This window comes from Neodiprion virginianus, chromosome 3 (genome assembly GCF_021901495.1).
Source record: "Neodiprion virginianus isolate iyNeoVirg1 chromosome 3, iyNeoVirg1.1, whole genome shotgun sequence".
In the NCBI taxonomy this organism is placed as follows: domain Eukaryota; kingdom Metazoa; phylum Arthropoda; class Insecta; order Hymenoptera; family Diprionidae; genus Neodiprion; species Neodiprion virginianus.
In genome coordinates, this window is record NC_060879.1 from 6,901,717 (window position 1) to 6,924,617 (window position 22,901).

Genomic DNA, 22,901 nt, shown 5'->3' on the forward strand with positions numbered 1-22,901 from the left:
ATTTGAAGTATCTTCAAACACAGTTCCGGAGCCTTTCTGTAATTCACTCTTGAATATTCCAAGTATCGTGAAACACAGTTCATCAGCCTTTACAGAATTCACTACTCATAACGTCGCAGGTTTGAGATTGTCTTCGACGATACATGCACATTTTATGTGGTTGTCCGATTTTTTTTCCCCAATAAATCCGAGAGTAGTGGCTTCGCGTCTCGGCGAACTACGAAAACCAAATGAAGATGACGTCATTCTGCGTGAACAGCATTTGTGATTTGGATGGTGGTGAATGCATATATATAGTGGAAATATTGTAAAAAATCGGTCATTCTGAGCTCTGTCACCTCGGTTCAATGAGAAGTTTTGTTCTCACGCGTATAAAGCATCGAAACATGAGTGTTTCGAACATAAAACAATTTTTCGAGTAATTTTATCGCACTCATTTATCAGAGAATCGTAAGTTTTGTATCACAGTGACGTTGCTGAAAAGCAGGCAAATGAAACAATCAGTCCAATTTCGTACCGAGTGAAGTGCGAGATCATGCTGCGTTGCATCTTCTTACTGATCACGTGCATATACACAGGTAAATTTTAAATCCAATTCATCGAATCGCGCAAATCTTTTATTTATATGAAAGTAATGTTAAAAATAAAATTAGATGATGAATGAATGAGCCGGTCTAACATGGATATCAATCAACGATATCGTATAATTGTGCATGATTTACACTGTTTTGAGAAAAGTCGTCACCTATCATCCAACGTTTAAATTTACAGCGCGAAGTATTCCTTGTGTACATCGCGATTTTGGAAACAACGGAACAGTCTGTGTATGCAACGCTACTTATTGCGACAGCACTCCCGTATCCGAGGTTCTAGACATTGGTTTCTACATCCGTTACTCATCAAGTGAAAACGGCTTGAGGCTTGACGAAACGCGTGGCGTTTTCAGGAAAGAATGCAGTCTTGCTGATGCAGATGGTTTTCAACTAGACCTCGGTACTACCTTCCAACCAATTCATGGCTTCGGAGGCGCGTTTACTGACGCAGCGAGCTTCAACATAAGAACATTGAGCCCTGGGGCTCAGGAAAATTTATTAAGGTGCGGCGTTTATTGTAATAGAACCGAAGAGATGATGGACCAATTTTGAATCTTTGAAATTAGCATGGCAAATCTGGAATCGCACGTACCCCTTTTTTGTTTAGATTATTGTTTGCTCGATAACTGAATTGTTGCTTATGGTTAGAGTGTTATCACTTTCGATTAACAACAACGTAAGATTGAATACCTAACAGCTAACAATACAGTAGTGTACTTGTGTGAATCGACATTATTGCCAGTTGATCACCTCATGGTCCACACCATCAAGTGTTCAAAAACCGTTCTCACGTGGACGTTATCCCTTCTTATTTTTGACTGAAAACATGTGTACAGTAGGTCAGAAAAACTTAATATTAAGCTATAATAATATTCGCCTTTGTATTATGTGGTAGCGATTTTTTAGGACATACTTCAGCAAGGAAGGTAGTAATTACAATTTAGGACGTGTACCAATTGGCGGAACTGACTTTTCTAAAAGGCCATACACGTACGATGATCACGAAGGTGATGTGCTACTGAAAAATTTCAGTCTAGCAAACGAAGACTTACTCTACAAAATTCCATTGATGAAGAAAGCTTTAGAAATTAATCCGGAAGTTAAATTTTTTGCGGCAGCATGGACTGCTCCACCCTGGATGAGAACAAATCACAATTACACAGGTTACGGTGAGTATTGTGGAGTACCGCCATTTTGGATCATATCACGTTTACTACAAAATTCTTTTTCATTCGATGAACAGTTTAATGAATATCGTTACGGTCTGTAAACTTTAAGTTTTCAAATTTCAAATATCGTACGTAGTAATTGCGGAAATCGATCTGATTTGACTACTTTATTTGTTCGGGGTTTTTAACGAAAAAATTTTAACTTTAACCCAGAAATTTCGTTACTTGGTAGGATTTTTGAAAAGAAAATACTATCAGGTATACGCCGACTATCTAGTGGAATTCTTGAACAAGTACGGAGACCATGGGCTGGAAATGTGGGCTATGTCAACGGGTAACGAACCCTATATTGGTACCCAAAGCTTATCTAACTATGGAAGTATGGTTTGGTTACCAAAAAACCTCGGCAAGTGGATAGCGAACAATCTTGGACCGACTATCAGCAAATCAAAGCATAACAAAACTGTGATTCTTGCTTACGACGACTCAAGATCGCGCCTGGATCCGTTCCTCAATGATATTTTTAAAAACAAATTAGCAACGAATTATACAGCCGGTATTGCTATCCACGCGTACGAGGACGCCACGTTTTCCGCAAGCGTATTAGGCGAAATCCGTCAAAAGTATCCAGGAAAGTTTCTCATCATGACCGAGTTTTCCGCGGGTAAGTGATGTGACGATTTATACGTCTTACGTACTTTGTATATCACGAATATGTACACATATTTGTAACGATTTGTAGAACGACGTGATGGCGTTTTGATTATTGCAGGGAATCCACAAAAAGACACTGGACTCGTTGCTTCGGCATCTTGGCAACTGGCAGAAATATACATATTGAACATAATTGAAGTATGTAAAAATATCATTGAGTATTTGTCTGTTCAACGCCCAGTACGGTATGAAATCAGTATGTTTCCTTCGTGAAGACTCTGAACACGCTCATCAATATATGGGCTGATTCGTGAATTTACGGCCAGGTTTTTAAGCTCGTTTTTAGAGGTAAAATTTTGACTTGGCCAAAATTCTAATATGGTATAGTACACACGGTGGTGTGAAAGTTTGTATTTACGAGAAATACATACGTTGATAAATTTAATCTTGCTTTCAAAATAGACCGTGGTCTTTGAAATGTTATCACTGGCTGTCGTTGGAAAAAAAATTCAACTTATCTGACCTCCGTGTGACAAGGTTCGCGATTTCTGAACATGAAATACATTCAATGGCCAATCTTCAGAAAATACCAAAAGTTTTTTTTAGTTGTAATTTTGAGTCTTGAGTATGCGAAGACCCGAAAAAGAATCGCTCTTCAATCGTGTGCGAAACAAGAGATCTTAAAGTGTAGCTTACAGTTATTTAAGTAGAATAAAGATATTACATCACCATCAACTCGGTATCAAGATTCCAGGGGTATAAAATATAATCAGAAAATTCAAGACCCCTTTAATATTTATATCGATTCACCGTTAATGATGGCTCGATTTTTGAACTAATAGAAATATTTTCGGACTTCCTCCAGAATGTCAGTTTTTCACGGAAAAAGAACAAACCATTGATTCTGTGTATAATTTTTTCTTAAAATCATTAACTATACCAATACAATCATAATCCCGCTTTAAACTAATCCTGAAAATTTTAGGATATCATTCGAAACGCCTACTTCTTGATAAAATTAATCAACGTGTTTCTCGTAAGCAGTAAGGCATAGAGACCTCGAAATTAGCGTATTTTTATATTACAGTGTATATTACACATCCGGATTTCAGCCAAATTGAAATTTTTACCACACAAAGCTGACCCGTATGATACGATATACTTTACTTATCACTGATTATTAGGAAAGATTATTTTACAGTCCAAGTTAACTCTCGCACTTGCTCTGAGTGAATAAATTTCACCTGGATGATAAAATAACCTGTGCTTCGTACTGCAAGCAGATGTAGAGACTTATTTTACTTCCTCCAAGAATACTATGAACATATTATTTTCTGGAAAAGGAATGAATTGTTCGTCATGAGAACACTTGAATCTTGCAGAATTTGAAAAACTGGGTAACTGGTTGGGTGGACTGGAATCTCGCTCTTGACAAATATGGCGGACCAAATTGGAGACAAAACTTTGCGAATGCCCCGATTATTGTGAACTCGGAAGCTGACGAATTTTACAAGCAGCCAACGTATTACGCCATTACGCACTTCAGCAAGTTTATTCCACCAGGTTCTGTGAGGGTGGGATTTGTTCACGGAAAGAAACCAGTAGAGGCTGTAGCTTTCAAGACACCGAAAAACGAGATCATTGTTGTGATGTATAACAAGTGAGTAGAAGAATTAACTGTAAGCTGAGAATCCTCTTTGCAAGTTTCAAGGAAACAGACAGACACAGCTTGTGAAACTGAAGTTAAGTACCACTAAAAGTTGTTGCGAACTGTGACTAGGATTTTACGTGAGAGACATCTTTGCGAAAATTTTGAACTCATATTCTTCATTTCAACGAACGTCGTATGAACAACCAATCGAATTAGCTTTTATATTCAAGAAAAACTGATATCATTGAACAATGTTTCTGGGTCTTGATGAGAACACCTTAGTGTTTCTTCTGTGCTACATATTTTTAATACGATACCAAGACCAGTAAATGAGACATTTCTCTTTGTATTTTCTGTGAGCACTTTGCAAATGTAATTTCTCATCTCTTAAATACGAAATCCTTGTTTTTAAATACAACTCTTCCAATTTCAGAGGTATAGCAGACCAAAGCGTGACTATCTATGATCCAAGGAGAGGACAGGTCCGTTTACAGTTGCCACCAAAATCAATTCACACCATTCTATACAAATAATGCGCATTGGAAGAAATTAAAATGGCCCCAAAAATGATTTTCGTAGCAATAACTGTCAGATAGTATCGTTAGGATGATTACCTATACGAATTTCTTCTTCACCATGTAACTTGTTCAAACCCGTAATTACGTAAAACATTCAATTGTGCCTCACGTTGGTAGTGTAATAATATCTTCGTACTTTACGTGCACAATCTCTAGTTAAAAATTAGTAACACTTATATACTAGAAGATGTATTTCATGACACACAAGACGTTTAGTTGTCAGATATGTAGCAAAAAATATATTACCTATACAAAAATATATTACTGCTGTAAAACAAATATAATTGAAATATGTGCTCTGAAAAATGATACACATATTACACCTACTGCATTATACGTTTCATAATTTGAACTTATTTTGTTGTATTTTTTTACGTCATATTTATGTTATGACGTGGCAAAAGTGTCACACACGTGACTCTCGCTGTCTTCCAGAAACATAAGCCTTATTGATTTGAATACCGTCGTTGACGGGGTTGATCGTTTCGTAAAAGTTAAATGTAAAACCAGTAATTCAAGTCTTTGAAATGAAAATAGACTGTTTTTTTTTGTAATATTGTGCCTCCACTGTCTGTAAGTATTAAGCACCCACGTAATCTCACGTGGGACCAACACCACCGTCGAGAATTTTTTCACTAGCAGGTACTTTGAGCGCTCTGACAGGAGTAGTCTTGTCGCTTTTCCAGCTAAGAATGACCAAAAATAATCGATTTTCGATTAAATCGAATCATATGTTCCTCATTAATCGAGTATAATCGATTATTTTTCATCACAATTGATTCTTGTTTTTTACTCCCAATAACGATGCAATACAATATCAGTTTATATGATTGAAGTATTAATTATTATCATTGTCTTACTTACCAAGTATCTATTTGATATAACAAGTGAAAGATAAATATTTTCACCTGACATTGAAAAATATTTGGAACGAAACAACAAATCATTAAAAAAACTTTTCCGCTATTCAGACTACATATTAAAATTTACAAAATTTTGGTGTCATACGCACCGTTTTAAAAAAAATACTAAACAATCGATGAATTTTTCTCGAATCAATCGAGTCATGTTCGATTATATTTTTGGACTCGATTAATCCATGCATCGATCATTTTTAGCTTAGTGGCCATTGCTACTTCCAGCAGTTGGCACTCCTTGTCCTCAGTTTCTGAGGTTTCTGTGCATCGGTAACCGGTCCAAAAGAGGTACGAATAAAGAATCCAACTCAGCTGAGACCATTGGGAGATTATTGCTTCAGGCTGATCCAGGTACGTGAGCTGTGAGCTCACCGACACCGCATCTATCTTCGATGGCAAGAATTGCTTCCCTGATACCTGTGAATGAGCCTTTGGGCTCTGTCCTTGATACGAGAATGTCAAAATACTAGTGTCAACGAAGTCGCAACTGCGAAACTGGTACCACAGCTTTGCTATCCTGCCCTCTAAAGTATCTCCAGCGCCACCTGTCAGGGATGAAAGCTCAAACACGTCGAAACTAAAGTTGCGCTGCAAGTTCCTGTCGGGACATCTGTCTCCCTCCCAGTCACCTTAATTTATCATAGAACCATCATTAAATTATCGCGACCATAAGTTACGGTAGACAAAAAAGGAACATTTAATAGATTTTCTGGTTAGAGGTACAATAGCACGTTGTGTGACAAGTGCAAGAAATAGTCTATACCTGTACGAGTATGGGTTGCGACATGAGAAGAAGTGCTGTAATCTCACCAAGTCGGCTATTGTCTATTTGCACGTCTCTTACACGACGTTTTCGGAACAGCGTGCGCAGAAATTGATTTTGCGCACGGGTTAGAGTGCACAAAATGCCCTACTACCAGTTCTACGTGTAATATCGCTAGAAATTGATAATGTATATTAGTACTTGTTTTCAATTTGAAGTGCGTTCTAACATCCTCGATACCTTACGCCACAGAATATTAGACCTATCGAGCACCATCTCGATTTTATTTCATAGATTGATGTAATTTTTTTTTACATATTACAACCTTTATAATATCAGTCTGAGTCGTTCTTATATTTTTCTCCAAATCTCCGTATGCATTGCATGACTTTTATCTCCTAACTGTTTTGGAAAACGGTAATTCTTGTTTGTGTCAATCTTATAGTTAAACAATATTAACGGTAGTCTGTGCTCAAACATACTTAGAGGCAACGCCCATCGTTGCGGTACAGCGCGGATCCACTCAGCCTGCCGCGGCATGCCGCGGCATGCCGCGGCGATCCGCGGCGATCCGCGGCTCCGCATGGCGACGCATGGTATGGCACTTCCAACGTAACGCAACAATAAGACTGTTAGGTGCAAAACGATATAGTTCATTCCACTATAACTCTCACTTCTATGATACCAAAGATTTCTTATGATTCTGAAGATTACTATTCGCAGCTAATCCGAACAACCGAAGATGAATCGGTGAATCATTTCTTTTCTGAACTTTTCGATTTGCAACCGATGAAGAAAATTTCAATCATTTCAAGTTGAATTCCTTTCAATACCTATCAATCTAAAAGGTTCAAAAACGGGATTCATTGATTCATATTCGGTTATTGGAATCAGCTGCGAATTGTAATCGTATGAAATCTTTGGTCTCATACAAATGAGAGTTATAGTGGAATGAACTATATCGTCTTGCGCGTGTTACACCGAAACGATGGTACCAGAAAAACCACACCAGAGAACGAGTGGTATCCTCTCAACATCGCAAGCCTACGGTCAAAGCATCTTTACAATGCTTTTTATGGTCTTTGCCATTTGTTTTGTCGAAACTCAAACAAAAACTGTTAACTATCAATCAACAGTTTGTTAGGACAAACCAGATGCTCGAAGATTACCTCATGGTACTGGCTTGTATGTGCAGCGTAAGAACCTTTTATCCTTCAAGTGGTGTCTGTTTGGGCATTGACTACCCAAGGCTAAAATGGGTTATCTTTGCACACGTAATGCAAGTACGGAAATTCTTACCCGCACTCGTGAAAGAGGTCGGAGTGGGCGTGACTAATCCACTACACTTGACCCTGCGAAGGGCAGGGGTAGTTCAGAGCGAATAAGAAGGCCAAAAATATTGTATCGGCATATGTAAGTCTTCCGTATTGGTCCAACTTCCATAAAAATGGAAGAAACCAACTAGAAATTACGTTAGAAAATTGCTCGCTAAAGGATGAACTCTAGAAAGCGTTGCATTGTTCAGAAAAAGGTAGTTCATCGAAGACCTTGTAAGCAGTCGGTTCAGAACTATCATCCAAACAGAGCAGTTCAAAAAAGCTCCTAGAACCCAGACACGTAAAATAACTCTAAAGAAATTCTGTACGACTCGTCTTATTTTAATACCATCATTTTCGCACTAATATTCAATAATTATGATTTTGATTCAACTGAATTTGAATAAACTTAAATATACTTTGTGAGTTAAACTAATTAGGGGAGACGGGGGCACGATGGACACCTTTTGTCGCTAATTATTTTTTTTTTAACTTTGAGCACCAGGTACAAGAAGTTTTGATTCATCCCGAAAAAATCCATCATTATTTTAGCATAATTTGAAAAACAAAAATTACAATTCCGGGGTACGACAGTCCCCCTCAAAAAATTTGACGGATTTTTTTTCCCCATAACTTAGCATCCTTTAATTCTACCTGTATTGAATAAATCATTAATTATCTATCCATATCTATGACAGGAAAAATGTATATTCCGGAGCTAATGGCCTTTACCGAAAATATCATTTTTATAAATCTTCTCAGATTTTTTTTTTCGTACCAAAAGAATGTCGCATACTTGATTTAACACATGATGAACAAACTTCTAATAATGTTTCAATATTAAAAAAAAAAATTCAAAATCAAATTAGCAAATCCATTAAACTATGTCCGTACCCATTTCAGTATATTAACCGGCCTCCTATCTTGCATTAATTGGTGAATTTTACCTACCATTTTTTGGCAACATCACGTGTATCATCATTGGTCCACCAGCGTCCTATTTGGCCATGGTAAATTGTCCTTCTTTCTGTTGAAAACCCTTTCACCAAACCTTATTGTAGGTAACAGTTTGAAAGTGTAGCATCGATTCCGAAATGCTAGTAAACAATTATTAGTAAACATTTCATTCGCCCGGCGAGGGAAAATAATTTAATTGCTGCAACCAAAGCAATCGTGCGTAAATAGTGTCAATTTATATCATATCCAGTCACCGTCGAGTACGCAGAGCCGACCATAGCCCGAATCATCACGATCAACGAAAGGTAAGTGGCGCATTTTTATGACACCTGATCATTTCCTCTCAATACTAATTCAACCAAGAGAGGAAAACTCAGCGTTTATTTCAGGGAAATCGTGTTTAGGTACTCTGTCTTAGTACGAGCGTTAAATTGTTGTGTGGAATTTAGGCTTTATTGAATGAATAATAGCCAACCGATATTCGTTCCTTAACAGAGTACGGTTCACTTGTGAATGTGCGAAAAATGCAATACATCGTACGAACCTGAGACACTGATGCGAGAGCCATGCTTTTGGCGAGGTTATGGGGAAAGCACGAAAAATTGTTGAGATATCACACGGAATACGATACATCGATAGTGGTTATAATCAATACTCGAATGAAAAATCCAACAAAGCAATAGTGAAGTGCAACAAATCCGAGTAACTGAATTAGTACCTACTTTATACAATTGGAGACTTTTTTTAACTACTCCGCATGTAATCAATCCTTCAGTTTCGTCAACAATTTGTTCTACCAATTTCACCAGTTAAGATGAACGTTACTACTTGTTTTTGGTATACACTTCCTGCAAAATAACGATATTTCCACTATTTGACGTTTGTTGTTTTGAATGAAGCATTTTTTCAGATATTTGAAATAGAATCCAGCTGTATTCACGTGCAATTTGGAGACACCGCAAGTAATGATGATTACGAGATTGTGGGATCAATGTATCATGTTATTTGGAACGAATTCGACACTTGGTTGCGAAATAAATCTTGTTCGTTACTCTCATATTATAGTCGTTGAAATTATGCGTTTAGCGTCCCTTGTGGCGATGGTGTATTGGCGGTTTGCTTTCTGAAAATTTAGGTGGTTGATTATTTTTTTCATCATCATCTTTGTACAATAAAGACTGTAATTTAGAAACCAGTGATCCAGCCAAAAATCTTTAGCATGCTGGAAGACAATTTTGGTGAAAACAAATTTTCAGGAATTTTTCAAATAATGAGAATCGTAGAAGTAGGTTGAATATTCTAAGCATGAACACAGTTCAACAACCTTTCTATAATTCGCAATTGAATATTCTAAGTAAGTATCGTGAAACCAAGTTCATTAGTCTTTCCAAGATTCTCTGTTCTTAATACATTGCAGGTATTTCGTGATGATACGATATTTTTTCTTTACGATTGACGTAGAGCAGAACCAAGGAAGGGTAAGGACTGTGAAACTCAGTGAAGTATGAACACTAATTGAAGACGACGTCAATCATGCGTGAGCAGCAGTTTTAATTTGGGCGGTTGTAAATGCTTATATATAGTTTCCGCATTAGAAAAAATCAGTCACTCCGAACTCCTTTGTCGCTTGCTTTTTGTACCAATTGGAAGTTTTGTTCTCCCGCCTCAAGCAAATGGAACTGGTCAATGGTTGAGTAATTAAAGATGTTTGAAACAATTGTCGAAAAATTAATAAGTTAATAACACGTAACGAAATTATTAACGATCCATCACCGCACAGGTTGGTAAAAATGACATTCGCGTTGATGTGATAAAGTAAAAAAAAGTCAAAATAAAAGTCATAATTCCATTTTCTAATGATAGATGAAAATAAAATGACAAGCAACTTATCACCAAATCTGATATAATGTCTGTGAAATAATTCTACGCGCATATTATTTTTCAGACAGATTTCTAAATATATAACGATTTTTCTTTTGAAAACACAAACTAAACGGAGATTCTGCATTTTTAGTGAAAATTGTGTGTTCGACAAGAATATTATTCTTCGAAAAGCATTATCGTTAGTAAATACCGCAAGATATATTACCTTGTTTAGTCAGCATTTGATATTTTTAAATATCAAATGTTCCGATGAAACTAGATTCTGTCGTTATATTTTTTTTTTGTTCTGACATCATCACTAGACAATATTTAAAAATGCTACCCGTTGCAATTATGAAACGTATGTATCAGTGAGGAGAAGAAGTCGTTAGTTTTCGTAAGAAGTTTTGCTTTCAATATGTCAACGTTTCTGTTGCACGCTCAGATCGACCATCAACGTTGCGAATCGCTATAATTCGTCATGTCATTTTCACATATTTTACAACATATTCTCGTACTCATATACATGTATTCACAATCATATCTTAAATTTGTTTACTGACAAATATTTGCGAAAACCCTGACGTTGGAACTTCCCATGCACACCATGGAATGCAAGTAATTTTGTATAACTTTCCTTAAACACAAGTCACTTTTTATGAGTACACGAAAATACAAGTAACATTGAATTGATTCAACTCTTTTCGTGAGTTCAATACAAAATAGATCGTCTTTTATTCGTAGTCACCAGGACTCTGATAATATATGGATTATGGAAAGCGTGCAATGACATAAGTCCGTAGAATTATTATTCGGAACCTGCATTTCGTGACTCTCAAAATCATTCAACTGTGACGTCGTTCTCGCTTGCTCGATGTGAACTGTCCATTCCGTATTTCACGCGAATAATACGCGGTCCTATTCAGAGGTGAAGCCAGTGGCTGAGTCGAGACGTGCTCGAGCTATTGGTGGAAAAATTAATTTTCAAGAGTCATTCCCTTCACTGCTTTCCAGCGACCCTATTCAGAGGGAAGACTGCAGTACTTAATTCTTACTTATTGTCAAGATATCCGACGGCATAATTCACATCTATATTACACATCTTTATTTGAGTATTGGACCCAAGCGTCTAAATATTAAGAAACAATTTTCACCAAAATCAACAATCTCCACGCCTTAGAAATATTAGCGGTCATGTATATCACCAGAAATATATTTATTGTGAACAAAAGATCATTTTTAGAGTGAATTCATTACCCCCAGTGTTCAAAGGCTTACAAGTTTTTTATGCTAGGCTCGTTGCTGAGAAGCAGTCAAATCAAACTGTCAGTCAAAGTTTGCAAAGTGTGGAGTGAAGAATCATGCGACGTTGCGTCTTCTTACTATTCACATGGATATACACAGGTAAACTCCAAACAGTATATGTGAAATAGCTTAATTGTTCTTTGTGCAGGAAAACACCGTTTAACTTGTGATTGGCTTGTCAAGTAAAAAAAAAAACGCTTCTGTCGAACAATCGTTCAATGTCATAGATTTCCATAGAATTATACTTTATGCCCTGAATGTTCACTTACAGAATTCACCCCTAGTTTGAAAAAATTTTCAGCAGAACTGGGCTTAAGTCTTCCATTCCCATAATCCGTATGCCAAAAAGCACCCACATATCATGCGTTAATTAAATTTTCAGCTCTAAGTGCTCCATGTATACCTCGCGATTTTGGAAACAATGGAACAGTCTGTGTATGCAATGCTACTTATTGCGACAGCACTCCGGTAACCGAGGTTCCAGACATTGGTTTCTACATGCATTACACATCAAGTAAAGACGGCCTGAGATTTTCCACGATAGATGGCGTTTTTAACAAGGAATTGCCTGCTGATTCCAACAGTTTTCAACTAGACTTTGACACTACTTTTCAACCAATTCATGGCTTTGGAGGTGCTTTTACCGATGCAGCGACCATGAATATAAAAACGCTGAGCCCAGATGCTCAAGAAAATTTAATGAGGTAAGACACTGACTGTAATAGGACGTAAAAAATTATTATCTCAGTTCGATTTCTTACAATCATTACAAAAGACTGGAATATTACGTACCATATTTCTACCGAGCCGAAATTTCTCATATACAAGATTCTTTTTATTAATCATTTAAATTATGAATATGTCTGAAAAGAGCAGATCCGATGGGCAAAATCTCAAATACTCACTCGATGGTTCCAATACTGTATAATTATTCCCAATGTGGCCACTGATCACAACCGGTAATCACCAATGGTTTTCTAATACCCACACATATGTACCTACGGCTTCAAAAAAAAAAAAAAATTACTAAAATTCAGATTACCTGATATCACATTGACAAGATTCCAAAAATCATTCTCACATCAATTTTCTCACTGTTTCTAACCTGCTCACCAAGGGAATAGTAAATCGAAGAAGCTTCATATTCAGCTTCCGCAACACGTATGTGGCTGTTTCGATATTGTGTGATTACGATTTTCCAGAACGTACTTCACTGAGGAAGGTAGTAATTATCATTTCGGTCGTGTACCGATTGGCTCAAGTGACTTCTCTACGAGGCCATATACCTACGATGACTATGAAGGTGACATGCAACTGGAAAAATTCAGTCTAGCAGACGAAGACTTACTTTACAAAATTCCACTGATGAAAAAAGCTGTGGAACTGAATCCAGAAATTAAATTTTTCGCGGCAGCATGGAGTGCTCCACCATGGATGAGAACGGATAATAATTACACGGGTTATGGTCAGTATTATACACTACCATCAGTCTGTATTATATCTTGCTTCGTGCAAAATTTCCTTACGTTTTACGAATGTAAGTCGTTAAAATTTTTCCTAATCTGTAAGCTTCACGACTTGAAATATTTTAGATCACATAGGCTTAGAGTGAAGTTAGATTTTGGTCCACTACTTTCTTAGCTCCGAGCTTTTGTTGATAGAGCTTCAAATCAAACTGCAATTTCTTTGCCTTATTCACCGAATAACAGTTATACAGGTTACGATAGAGATTGTACATCCAACCATTGTATATCATATCTTGGTCCACATGAAATTCATTTCCAGTCTTAAAGGATTTCTTTGAATTCGTTCTGATTCGTAAACTTTGAGCCTAGAAATTGACGACCCATTCCTTGTGGATTCGAATAGTTGTGACTCTCAAGCCACATATTTGTTTTTTCAGCAAATTATCCGGATTGTTAGGAATTTATATGGTAGGAGTAAGGATATTGGGTGTTTAGGATCTAGTATAATTTTAAAGGTGTTTGAAATAGGAGAGCGTGTGGAATAACGTCACTTTCACTGTTGGCAAATTATAAAGATTAGCAATAAACTTTCGTTCTCGGATAGTTACACGAAGACTGATAATAGTGAAACCACTCTTCCGGATCGTTATACTCATACATACGTACTAAGAGATGGTTGTTACAATGATAATCAACTGTGAATTTCTACTGTCGGATGATTACCCACAGACATACATGACTAAATAATAAACCTTCACTATCGGATGGCTACATACAGACGTACAAGAATCGTAAACCTCCGCCATTAGATGGTCCCTATTATTTAGATACAATGGACTCGTATGTTGAAGAATATTTTTGCTCATTTTCGTCAGTATCTGCTTTATAATTAGGGGGCTGCCAGGATATTTTTTGGCTGTACCTCGATCAGAGAGAGTCACTGGATTTTCAATTCTAATCCACAACGAATGGGTCTAATATGAATTGTCAGATTTATTGGGGTTTGATGTCATCTCGCTGTGTTCTCAATTCAACTACTGTACAGCTTTATATGTATATTTAATTTGCAGGATTTCTACGAAAAGAATACTACCAGGTATACGCTAGATATCATGAAGAATTTTTGAACAAATACGAGGATCACGGATTGAAAATGTGGGCTATTTCGGCAGGCAACGAACCCTTTTACGGTATGCTAAGCATCACTTATTACAACAGTATGGGATGGCTACCGAGAGATGTCGGCACATGGGTAGCGAATAACCTTGGTCCAACCATCTGCAAATCGAAGCACAGCAAAACTCTGATTATTGGCTATGACGACGCAACATCAGGTTTGGTCTCATACGTCAATGAAACATTTTCGAATGGGTTAGCTAGAAAGTATATAGCCGGTATTGCTATTCATGGATACACAGACACAAGCATTCCCGCAAACGTACTTGACGGCGTCCATGAAGACTATCCTGAAAAGTTTCTGATCCTTACTGAGTATTCGAATGGTAGGTGATATCAAGATTCGTATGCGTTACGTGCCACATACCTAGATTATGGATGCACCTAATGGATGATAACAATTAATTGCATGGCGTCAATGTATTTTTGATATAGGAAGTCCAGATGCAGAAACTGGAATTCTTGCTTTGGGATCTTGGGATCGCGGAGAAGAATACATATTGGACATCATTCAAGTACGTAGCTATATTACTTAATTCTTGTCCATTCGCCGTACAGTACCGAATAAAATCAGAATATTGTCATCGAGATAATTCCGAACATTTCATCTCAAGGCTCGAAGACGGTGCTGATTCACGCGATCATCGCTAACGTTGTATTAACGCTCATTGTTAGGATCGATTGTTTTACGATTCGGATGAAACACACAAGTCTTACTTACAATTGGTCGTTGAAAATATCATCCTTAGTAAAAGCTGATGGTACTATCTTGTTTAACATAAACTCAGAATGTTGTAGAAGCATGTTTATGTTAAGCTACGGGTACTTGGTCATGAAAAGGCATTATTATTACAGAATTTACAAAACTGGGTAACTGGCTGGGTGGACTGGAATCTTGCTCTGAATATATATGGCAAACCCAATTGGAGAGGAATCTTCGGAGATGCTGCGGTTATCGTAAATCCAGAAAGCGACGAATTTTACAAGCAGCCAAAGTATTACGCCATCGCGCACTTTAGCAAGTTCATTCCACCAGGTTCGATAAGAATAGGACTTACCCACGGCATGACATCCGTCAAGGCTGTGGCTTTCAAAACACTGAAAAACGAGACGGTCGTTGTGATGTATAACACGTAAGTGTAAAAATTAATTAGTGAATTCGTTAATTGGTGAGGTATTTTCTTCACTAGTTTCGACTAAATAGAAACAATTTACGGAATCGAAATACCTGAGATCGAGAGTTGACGCAAACCGTAACTATAAGATTTTACCCAAAACACGTATTAACAGAGTACTTGAACTTCTGAATTCCATTTTTATTCGAGTCATTTCAGCAATAATATTGATAAAATTCAATCGTTCATAAACAAAAAACCAGTCCATTGAACCAAATTGTTTGACCTCAATGAGAAGCCTTAGTTTGTTATACCACTCTGTTCATTCCATTAAATTGTCTGATGGTAAGTGCAATGCCAAGAATAGTAACTTTGGACTTTTCTTCGTCTTCTGGGTACTTCCGGGAAACAATTTGTTGCCTCTTTATGCAAAAATGGTGTTTCCGAAAATATTCTTATTCATTTCAGATACCTCACAGACCAGAATGTGACTATTTACGATTCAAGAAGAGGACAGATCTCGTTAAAGTTACCACCGAAATCTATTCACACCCTCATATACTATTAGGGCACGGTGTAATTGATTGAATATGCGCATCATCGTATAAACATATTACAGTAACCCGTAAGAAATACGTGGAAATCATATTACGGAATCTCATAAGCCGGATGATTATGTAAACAGTAGCATATTGTGATGCAGGTGTGGAAAGTAAGTGATTCCAAATGGGTTTGAAGTTTGCATCGTGAGCCGCAAAGTCAAGCGTTGCAATAGCACGAGTACTCATGTGAACTCAACAGAAGTCAATACAAGGCGAGCTTCGTAGTTACACCGTAGTTACGCACGGGTGACACACGTAAATTTTCCCAACACTCGTGAAAGTAAGTTCGATGTGAGAAGCAAAAACAATGTCACTGGAAGCGCGTAAAATCGAGACGTTCAGCAATGCGAGTGCGCCAAAGAAAACCCTAGTGTACAAATTTTCGAGCAATTCGGTTATGCGCATGCGCTTACGTCGTTTTACATTACTGTAAGCTCTGAACATTGGATTTTCTTATCAGGTTTTGAAAAAAATTGCTCTTTTCTTGCACAATTTATATAAATAATTACTTTGAAAACTGTTAGAACCGAAGCTCATAATTACACAATTCACGTGGTATGCACATAGTTTCTTCAATTACTACTTTTATCACTATTATTATTATTATTATTATTATTATTATTATTATTATTATTAATGTACTTGTATTTCGCTACTCATTTTTATCATCTTTTCTATGGTAGAATTATTATTACGTCAAGTTATTCAAAATTCATGTACAGCGATAACGCAAGCATGAAAATTATGTATCAGGAATAAAGATGATTTGAAGGAATAAAAATGAAGCAGTGATAAATTGAAAAATTATAGCTTGTGAGGAACATATAATCGTACTAAATGATCTCGTTATTTAATGCAAACTTTGCTATACGCGTGCGATAAATTTCCGACGGATGAATTTGAAAAATTGTATTCAATCAGATTCGGTGGGTTGATTATGGGATAGCCAATTCCCAATGTTACAGATTTTCCACCTGTGCCGTATAGGTGTTAGAAAATAATAGTATATTGTGCGTTAAGCGATGAAGCGCCACAGCGAAGCGAAGCAATCGATTAGATAATTGCGAAAACATTCTGGCATGATCCAATGCTCATGTCATACGGAGGCTGAGCTCATTCCAACCTTTGGGCTGCAATAGTAACCATCCGTATGTTGGAATTTTTGAAAAATCACAACTTCTAAGCGATGCTCTTTTCGCACGTGAAACGAACTTTTATAACTTTTCATTTGTCGGACTGATTCATGTAGAACCAGTCCTCCGACCTGCTTCAAAAATATACTGGTGGGAAAATGTTTCATGAAAAAATATTCTGTCGCCACCTTGCCAAATCGTCCCGGCGCGGCGTCGAAAATTCCTGTTCTCTGCAACGAGAGCCGCAAAGGCAAATGCTGCTCGCTCACAAGTCAGATATCGCGCATCTGCACGTGTGACATACGCTATTACCCTTAGAATTTTGAAATATAAATTTCACGAAGTCTAGCAGCCATAAACTTTGGCCGGGAACAAATTGGCCCTTTGAGCCGAATTCAAGTATAATTATTTTACATTTAAAATACTTATGATCGGGTCGAGTGAAAGAAAGTGCAGCGTGCAAGCAAGGTTTAGAACAATAAGCCGAACCTATCGTAGTTGGAATATCCTGCGTCGCCTAAGGTGATTAAATAAAGGTCAAACAATCACAGTGCATATCACCCGGTGTCAAGAACTTACCATTCCTTTATTGTTCCTCCGCCGCACTGCCTTCAGATTATCATAAACTCCTCGTTCGGTAAGCTGTGTATCCAGTCACGAACACATGACACTTGGCCATGTGTCGCAGTTAGCTGACCGAGTAATATCCTAGTTTGGTTCGGGGCTAGAATCATACCCGACCTAGCAGTCAATAAAGATGAGGAAAGGTGAGACCAAGCTTCGTACGGCGAGCCGTGGATCCCAAATGTGGCACACAAATAGACCCATTTGTGCCTCTATGTGCCTTTGTGTATTTACCACACGGTTGTGAGTAGGGTGTTTTCGTCACAATCGACACACAGTGACTTTGATAGCACGCAGTGACTCGAGAAAGAAGGAGCTCATTGCATCCTGACAGACATGGAACAACCGGTACTGAAAAAAGCTCAAGTGTGCTACTATGACTATGACAATGACTAGAAACCTTGCACAACTCCTGTAAATCAATTTCCTCATTTTAATTTGCGTTAATCAGACAAAGTGGCTGAAGCTATCAAGAAATTGATACTGGAATGCGGGCACATAAAAGTCAAATTGTCTCGTTTTAAGCAGTATTTTGATGCTGTAGGACCACACACGATAGTGTCGTCATGTAAGAACTATTGGATCGCAATATTCTGTTGTATGATAGATTCGATACTCTACTGATGCAGGTATATAAGCATAGATTTGCGGAACAGAACATAAGCAATTTCCGGCGAGAGAACGTGATGCGTTTGAAACTACATATTTGGATTTCATTACGAAACACGTTTATTGAAGCGGAAACACCTTGCACGTTTCAGCAACGTGACTTTGTTAATCACAAATTGAACACGCCAGCTTTATCGCCTTCTCCTACGTGATCACAAACTAATGTAGATGTTAAACTATTCACAATTACTTCACGTACTTTCAATGGTTCTTAGAATGCTTGACTAAAATTCCAAATCGACCTCGACGCGAATATGTCACATCGCTTGTGATTACTAGTGATTTGTTTTTCTGGATTTTCATCAATGTATGAGTTTTTTCATCTCTTATTTATACTGTATTATCATTTGTAATTGGAAAAGCTTAGGGTCGGTTTGCTTTTATCCAAGTACCGACTGAGTCGGAAAAATTGTTAATATCTAGGTGGAACCGACAAAGCAGCTTGATATGGCAGACTTGTCGCGACCTCAAAGAAACCTCACTGACGCGCTAGGAAATAGTAGCCCCAATCAAGCGAGAGGAGAAGGATTGAGAAAGAAATGTTGGACACGTCCTTAAGTGTGAAACGATAACACAAAATATACTTTAATTACATGGATCACAGAATAGTCTTTAGAGTGCTATGCGTATCGTCGTATCGCGTTAGAAGTAATGCTGGTGACAAACGCGATCGTGGAAGGGCACGAAAAAGCAAGATCCTTCCATTAGTACCTGTGTTTATGTCTCACACTCAAGCACAAGAAATACACACAACATCAACTAATGTTGATTAGTTCTGCTACCTAGCTGCCACCTTAAAACCATGAATAATAAAGCTCGGCAAGGTGGCCACAATCTAAAAGCTACGGGTTCCGCATCACTAGTCGAGCGCGGGCGGAGGTAAGAAATCAGATATATATGTATTTAGAAAAATTGCAAATTCAAATATTTCAGGTGACTTGAAAAATTAACGACGGAGCCAGGAATCGAACCTGGTGTCTAGAGATGCTTTACCGGAGAGTTACTCCACTAGACCACCTAGCCGCCTGATTACAGTGTCATTATTTTCTCTCATCACCTGTATTTGAATCTGTTTTGGTTCATGTGCCGTATATACACATTAAAGTAGGAGGTTTAGAAGGTAGAGCATATAGTTTATATATATATATATATATATATATATATTGTGACGTGAATTTTTCCCATACTTCGATCACTCGGAGAAAATGACCGAGAACTTACCGCGTGCACAATAATTTGGCGTGCACGATGTAACCTGGATCTAAAAACAATATCGCGAAATGTTGTTGGGCGTCCGGCGTGATTAAGGGGTTAGGTGGGTTTCAAAAGCTCAAAATAGGTACATTTTTATGAATTTTTTTTTACTTAATCAACAGAATATTTCATTCCATCAATTTAACACATAAAAGATACATATTTTATAAGTAGTTTGTGAAATTTTCATTGAAAAATATTGAAAATTAAGGCGTGGACACGTCGTCTGCTGTGACCCCTCAAAAAAAAGTTCTCTCGGCGTAGTCAGGATAACTCATGACAGATTCATCTGAAATGCAAAAACCAAAAATTTTCTGTTAGTAGATGTTTAAAACTCGTACTTGGACGAAGGAAAAAAAAAAAAAAAAAAAATTACATTTTTGGCGGCGTTGAAAACAAAAAACCCTTATTTTGAGTAAAATTTGCACCCTTCATGGCCTTGAAAAATTACTTGGAATAGAAAAAAAAAAAATTCCTTCGTTCAAGTACGAGATAATGTTATTTTGAAGAAGTGTGCAAAATTTGAAAGAGATCGGTTCATAAGTTTTCGAGAAATCGTGACTACCGATTTCAAAAATGTAGTTTCGAGAAAAACGCGATTGAAGATTTATATTCAAAAAACATGTAAATAATCGTACTTACACCGTATAATGATGCAAACCCATGTTTTTTCCACGTGCCATCACCTGACACGGTAACATCTGTCGTATCTTCAACATTATTTTCATCACACGTTAATTTTTTTTCTTGATTTGCAGCAGACAACAAAATTGATTCGGCAACAGTTATGACGCACTCATGTATTTTATCAACATAAAAATTGTACGTTGATGCATTCAAGAATGAGGAACTTATATCCATCAAACCACAGAATTTTTTACATCCGGCAAGTCCTAAGCCTAGTATTCGCATCCCAAAAATAAACGAACAATATCTAAGCAGCTGCCTCGATATATCTGCCTCCATATACCTGCGTCACGCTCGGTTATAGCCTGATGGGTGAAACATCCAAAGGCTATATCTCTTAGAATATGACTCGGATCGTTTTGAAATTTTAAAGGAATATTCTCAACATATTCAATTATAAGATAAGCAAAAAAAAAAAAAATTCGATTTTTTGAAATTTTGAAACCCACCTAACCCCTTAACACGCCTCGAAATCATTAATGCTATACCTCGCGGAAATATGCTCGGTAGCTAAGTACCGCGGAGTGGGGAGGGGTAATTCTTGGAGAGAGAGAGAGACACTCGAAAACCACACGCTACTTAACAAAAGAAGTAAAATAAAATCTTATATTTCACAATACCGGTGATACAAAAACAAAAAAAATAATTCAAAAGTCGATTGTCGCGATTCCAAAACGAACAGAAAATTACACGTAACCTACGCTATTCCTTACTGTACTGAGCTCGCGGCTCCCTAACTAAAATTTCACTCAACAGTTTCAAAATCTCCCTACGCTACTTTCAATTCGCAAATTCGCAATTTTTTCTCATTAACAATAATTGCTCGAAACCGAAACTAAAACTACTTTCTCGACGGTGCGCCGTCGGGCTGACGCTACCGCGAGCTGCCCTAAATTTAAATGTGACAACTTAACCTAAAGCTTATTTCCTACTTATTTCGACTAAACAAATCCTTAAACGCCACCATACTTCAGACGTAACTAAAACCCAATATACGGACTTCTCGTCTCAACCGCTACTCAACGCACGGCAATTTTGACTATACGTAACCTCAACTCAACTAAACACTATCTTGAATAAACGAAAACTTAACTAAGCGCAAGCGCAACTGAACGTAACCTCAACTGAATACAATCTTAAGGTAATGCAACTCAATTAATATCATTTTAATTAAAAGGGTAAGGAACTAAGCGCAAGCGCAACTAATCGTAACCTCAACTAAAGGCTATCGCATTCATCCGAAATCAAACCTTCTTAAAATCATCGAAGAAGTTATTCGCTAATTCGAGCACTCAAATTCGGCACTTCGCGACCTACTCGAGAGATGACACTGAAAAACCCGATAACGCGGCTCGACCCGGTACAGCGGAATTCGGCTGTAATTAGTTTCAAAAACGAGAGAGACTCGACTAAACCCCGTGACTACTCTACTTTCTCAAGGACTCAAAATTCACTCTACTCCATTACGCGCACTCAGGCTACGGTTATCATGCAAAAGAATCGGCAAAAGAATTTTGAGTACTTTTCTACAACGCAAATCCAAAACGGCTATCCGTGACTCGGCGCTATAATAATATAGTAGCGCTTACCTTCCACATCCTCGCAACACCCTCTCCATCACCCTCGCGATTTTTGGGCGGCTCCATTGCTTCGCGAAACTCCCCAAAAAGTGACTACCTATCATGACCGCCAGAACTGGAGTGGTTTCAAAAACCTACGACCTGCCGCACACGGATCTCGATACGCCATCCCATACGTGACGTCACACTCACAAGAATACGCAGTAATCGACCCGTCGTCGATTTGGGCGATTGCGCAACTCGACGCGCACCTTTAATAGCATCGCGGAGCAGAACTTAACGCTAGATCGCAATCTCGTCCTCTGCGCATCTCCATGGCGTCTTGGTGGTGAGCGTGGGGCTCCCTCGTCGCTAGTCGGTCCGTCGCAAGTTCGCCGGTCAATTGTTGGCGACGTGAAGGGGGAGAAGCTGCGGCGCGCCAGCCACCAGCGGGAATCCCGCGATGCGGGGATCTGCGTTGGCTCCCCTTCCGCAGCCTCGACATCCTTCCTTCGCAATCGTCGCTAGTCCGCCACTCCGCAATTTCCTCGAATTTGGTGCCGACTTCCTGCCTGATCCCGTCGTAGCTCGAAAAATAAAAAAAACAAAAAAACCTGAAATATCTTACGCTGTTCGCTAAAGTGTCCCCTCTCGTAGTTTCGGAAGCGTGACTCTGGTCCTGGCGCTCTTTTGCAAAGACTTCGTGACTTAATCTCGGAAATCCCTAAATTTTGGTTTCGCCCAGGGTTCAAGGAGCCCCTTGTAACGGGCATCAAAAATGCCACGTTACAATATGTAAACGAACGAGGTAGAGCCAAATGTAAACGAGACGAAGGTTAAGAATTTGAGT

At 38.0% G+C, this 22,901-nt stretch overlaps 2 protein-coding genes and 1 long non-coding RNA gene across 6 annotated transcripts; 2 read left to right on the forward strand and 1 right to left on the reverse strand.

Moving 5' to 3' along the window:
• The first annotated feature begins 338 nt into the window (after positions 1-338).
• On the forward strand, positions 339-4,617 carry LOC124300608 (lysosomal acid glucosylceramidase-like). The gene is made up of 7 exons (XM_046754888.1): positions 339-578; positions 772-1,096; positions 1,500-1,762; positions 1,995-2,426; positions 2,535-2,614; positions 3,799-4,076; positions 4,501-4,617. Exons 1-7 carry the CDS (start codon positions 536-538, stop codon positions 4,598-4,600), a joined length of 1,521 nt encoding a protein of 506 aa, XP_046610844.1. The 5' UTR covers positions 339-535; the 3' UTR covers positions 4,601-4,617.
• A 5,610-nt stretch (positions 4,618-10,227) lies between these two features.
• On the forward strand, positions 10,228-16,892 carry LOC124300610 (lysosomal acid glucosylceramidase-like). Of its 4 annotated transcripts, XM_046754890.1 has the most exons (9): positions 10,228-10,292; positions 10,613-10,660; positions 11,705-11,865; positions 12,149-12,470; positions 12,969-13,231; positions 14,303-14,734; positions 14,844-14,923; positions 15,264-15,541; positions 15,992-16,892. In XM_046754890.1, the coding sequence occupies exons 3-9, from the start codon at positions 11,823-11,825 to the stop codon at positions 16,089-16,091; spliced, it is 1,518 nt and encodes a 505-aa protein (XP_046610846.1). In that variant the 5' UTR covers positions 10,228-10,292; positions 10,613-10,660; positions 11,705-11,822; the 3' UTR covers positions 16,092-16,892. The 4 variants fall into 4 exon arrangements, with proteins under 4 accessions (XP_046610846.1, XP_046610847.1, XP_046610845.1 ...); XM_046754891.1 differs by lacking the exon at positions 10,613-10,660 and having other exon boundaries at positions 10,230-10,292; positions 11,756-11,865; XM_046754889.1 differs by lacking the exon at positions 10,613-10,660 and having other exon boundaries at positions 10,234-10,378.
• A 2,999-nt stretch (positions 16,893-19,891) lies between these two features.
• LOC124300636 (uncharacterized) lies at positions 19,892-20,705 on the reverse strand. Its single transcript, XR_006907263.1, has 2 exons — positions 20,448-20,705; positions 19,892-20,094 (listed from the first exon to the last, which is right to left on the reverse strand). It is a non-coding gene; the product is annotated as an uncharacterized LOC124300636 (long non-coding RNA).
• Positions 20,706-22,901: the final 2,196 nt, after the last annotated feature.

Coding starts and splice junctions, on each gene's coding strand:
- LOC124300610 (XM_046754890.1), top strand. CDS start 11,823: ATGCGACGTTGCGTCTTCTTACTATTCACATGGATATACACAG. Junction 14,735..14,843: donor CCTTACTGAGTATTCGAATG/GTAGGTGATATC, acceptor TTTTTGATATAG/GAAGTCCAGATGCAGAAACT. Junction 15,542..15,991: donor GTCGTTGTGATGTATAACAC/GTAAGTGTAAAA, acceptor TATTCATTTCAG/ATACCTCACAGACCAGAATG.
- LOC124300608 (XM_046754888.1), top strand. CDS start 536: ATGCTGCGTTGCATCTTCTTACTGATCACGTGCATATACACAG. Junction 2,427..2,534: donor CATGACCGAGTTTTCCGCGG/GTAAGTGATGTG, acceptor TGATTATTGCAG/GGAATCCACAAAAAGACACT. Junction 2,615..3,798: donor ACATATTGAACATAATTGAA/GTATGTAAAAAT, acceptor TGAATCTTGCAG/AATTTGAAAAACTGGGTAAC.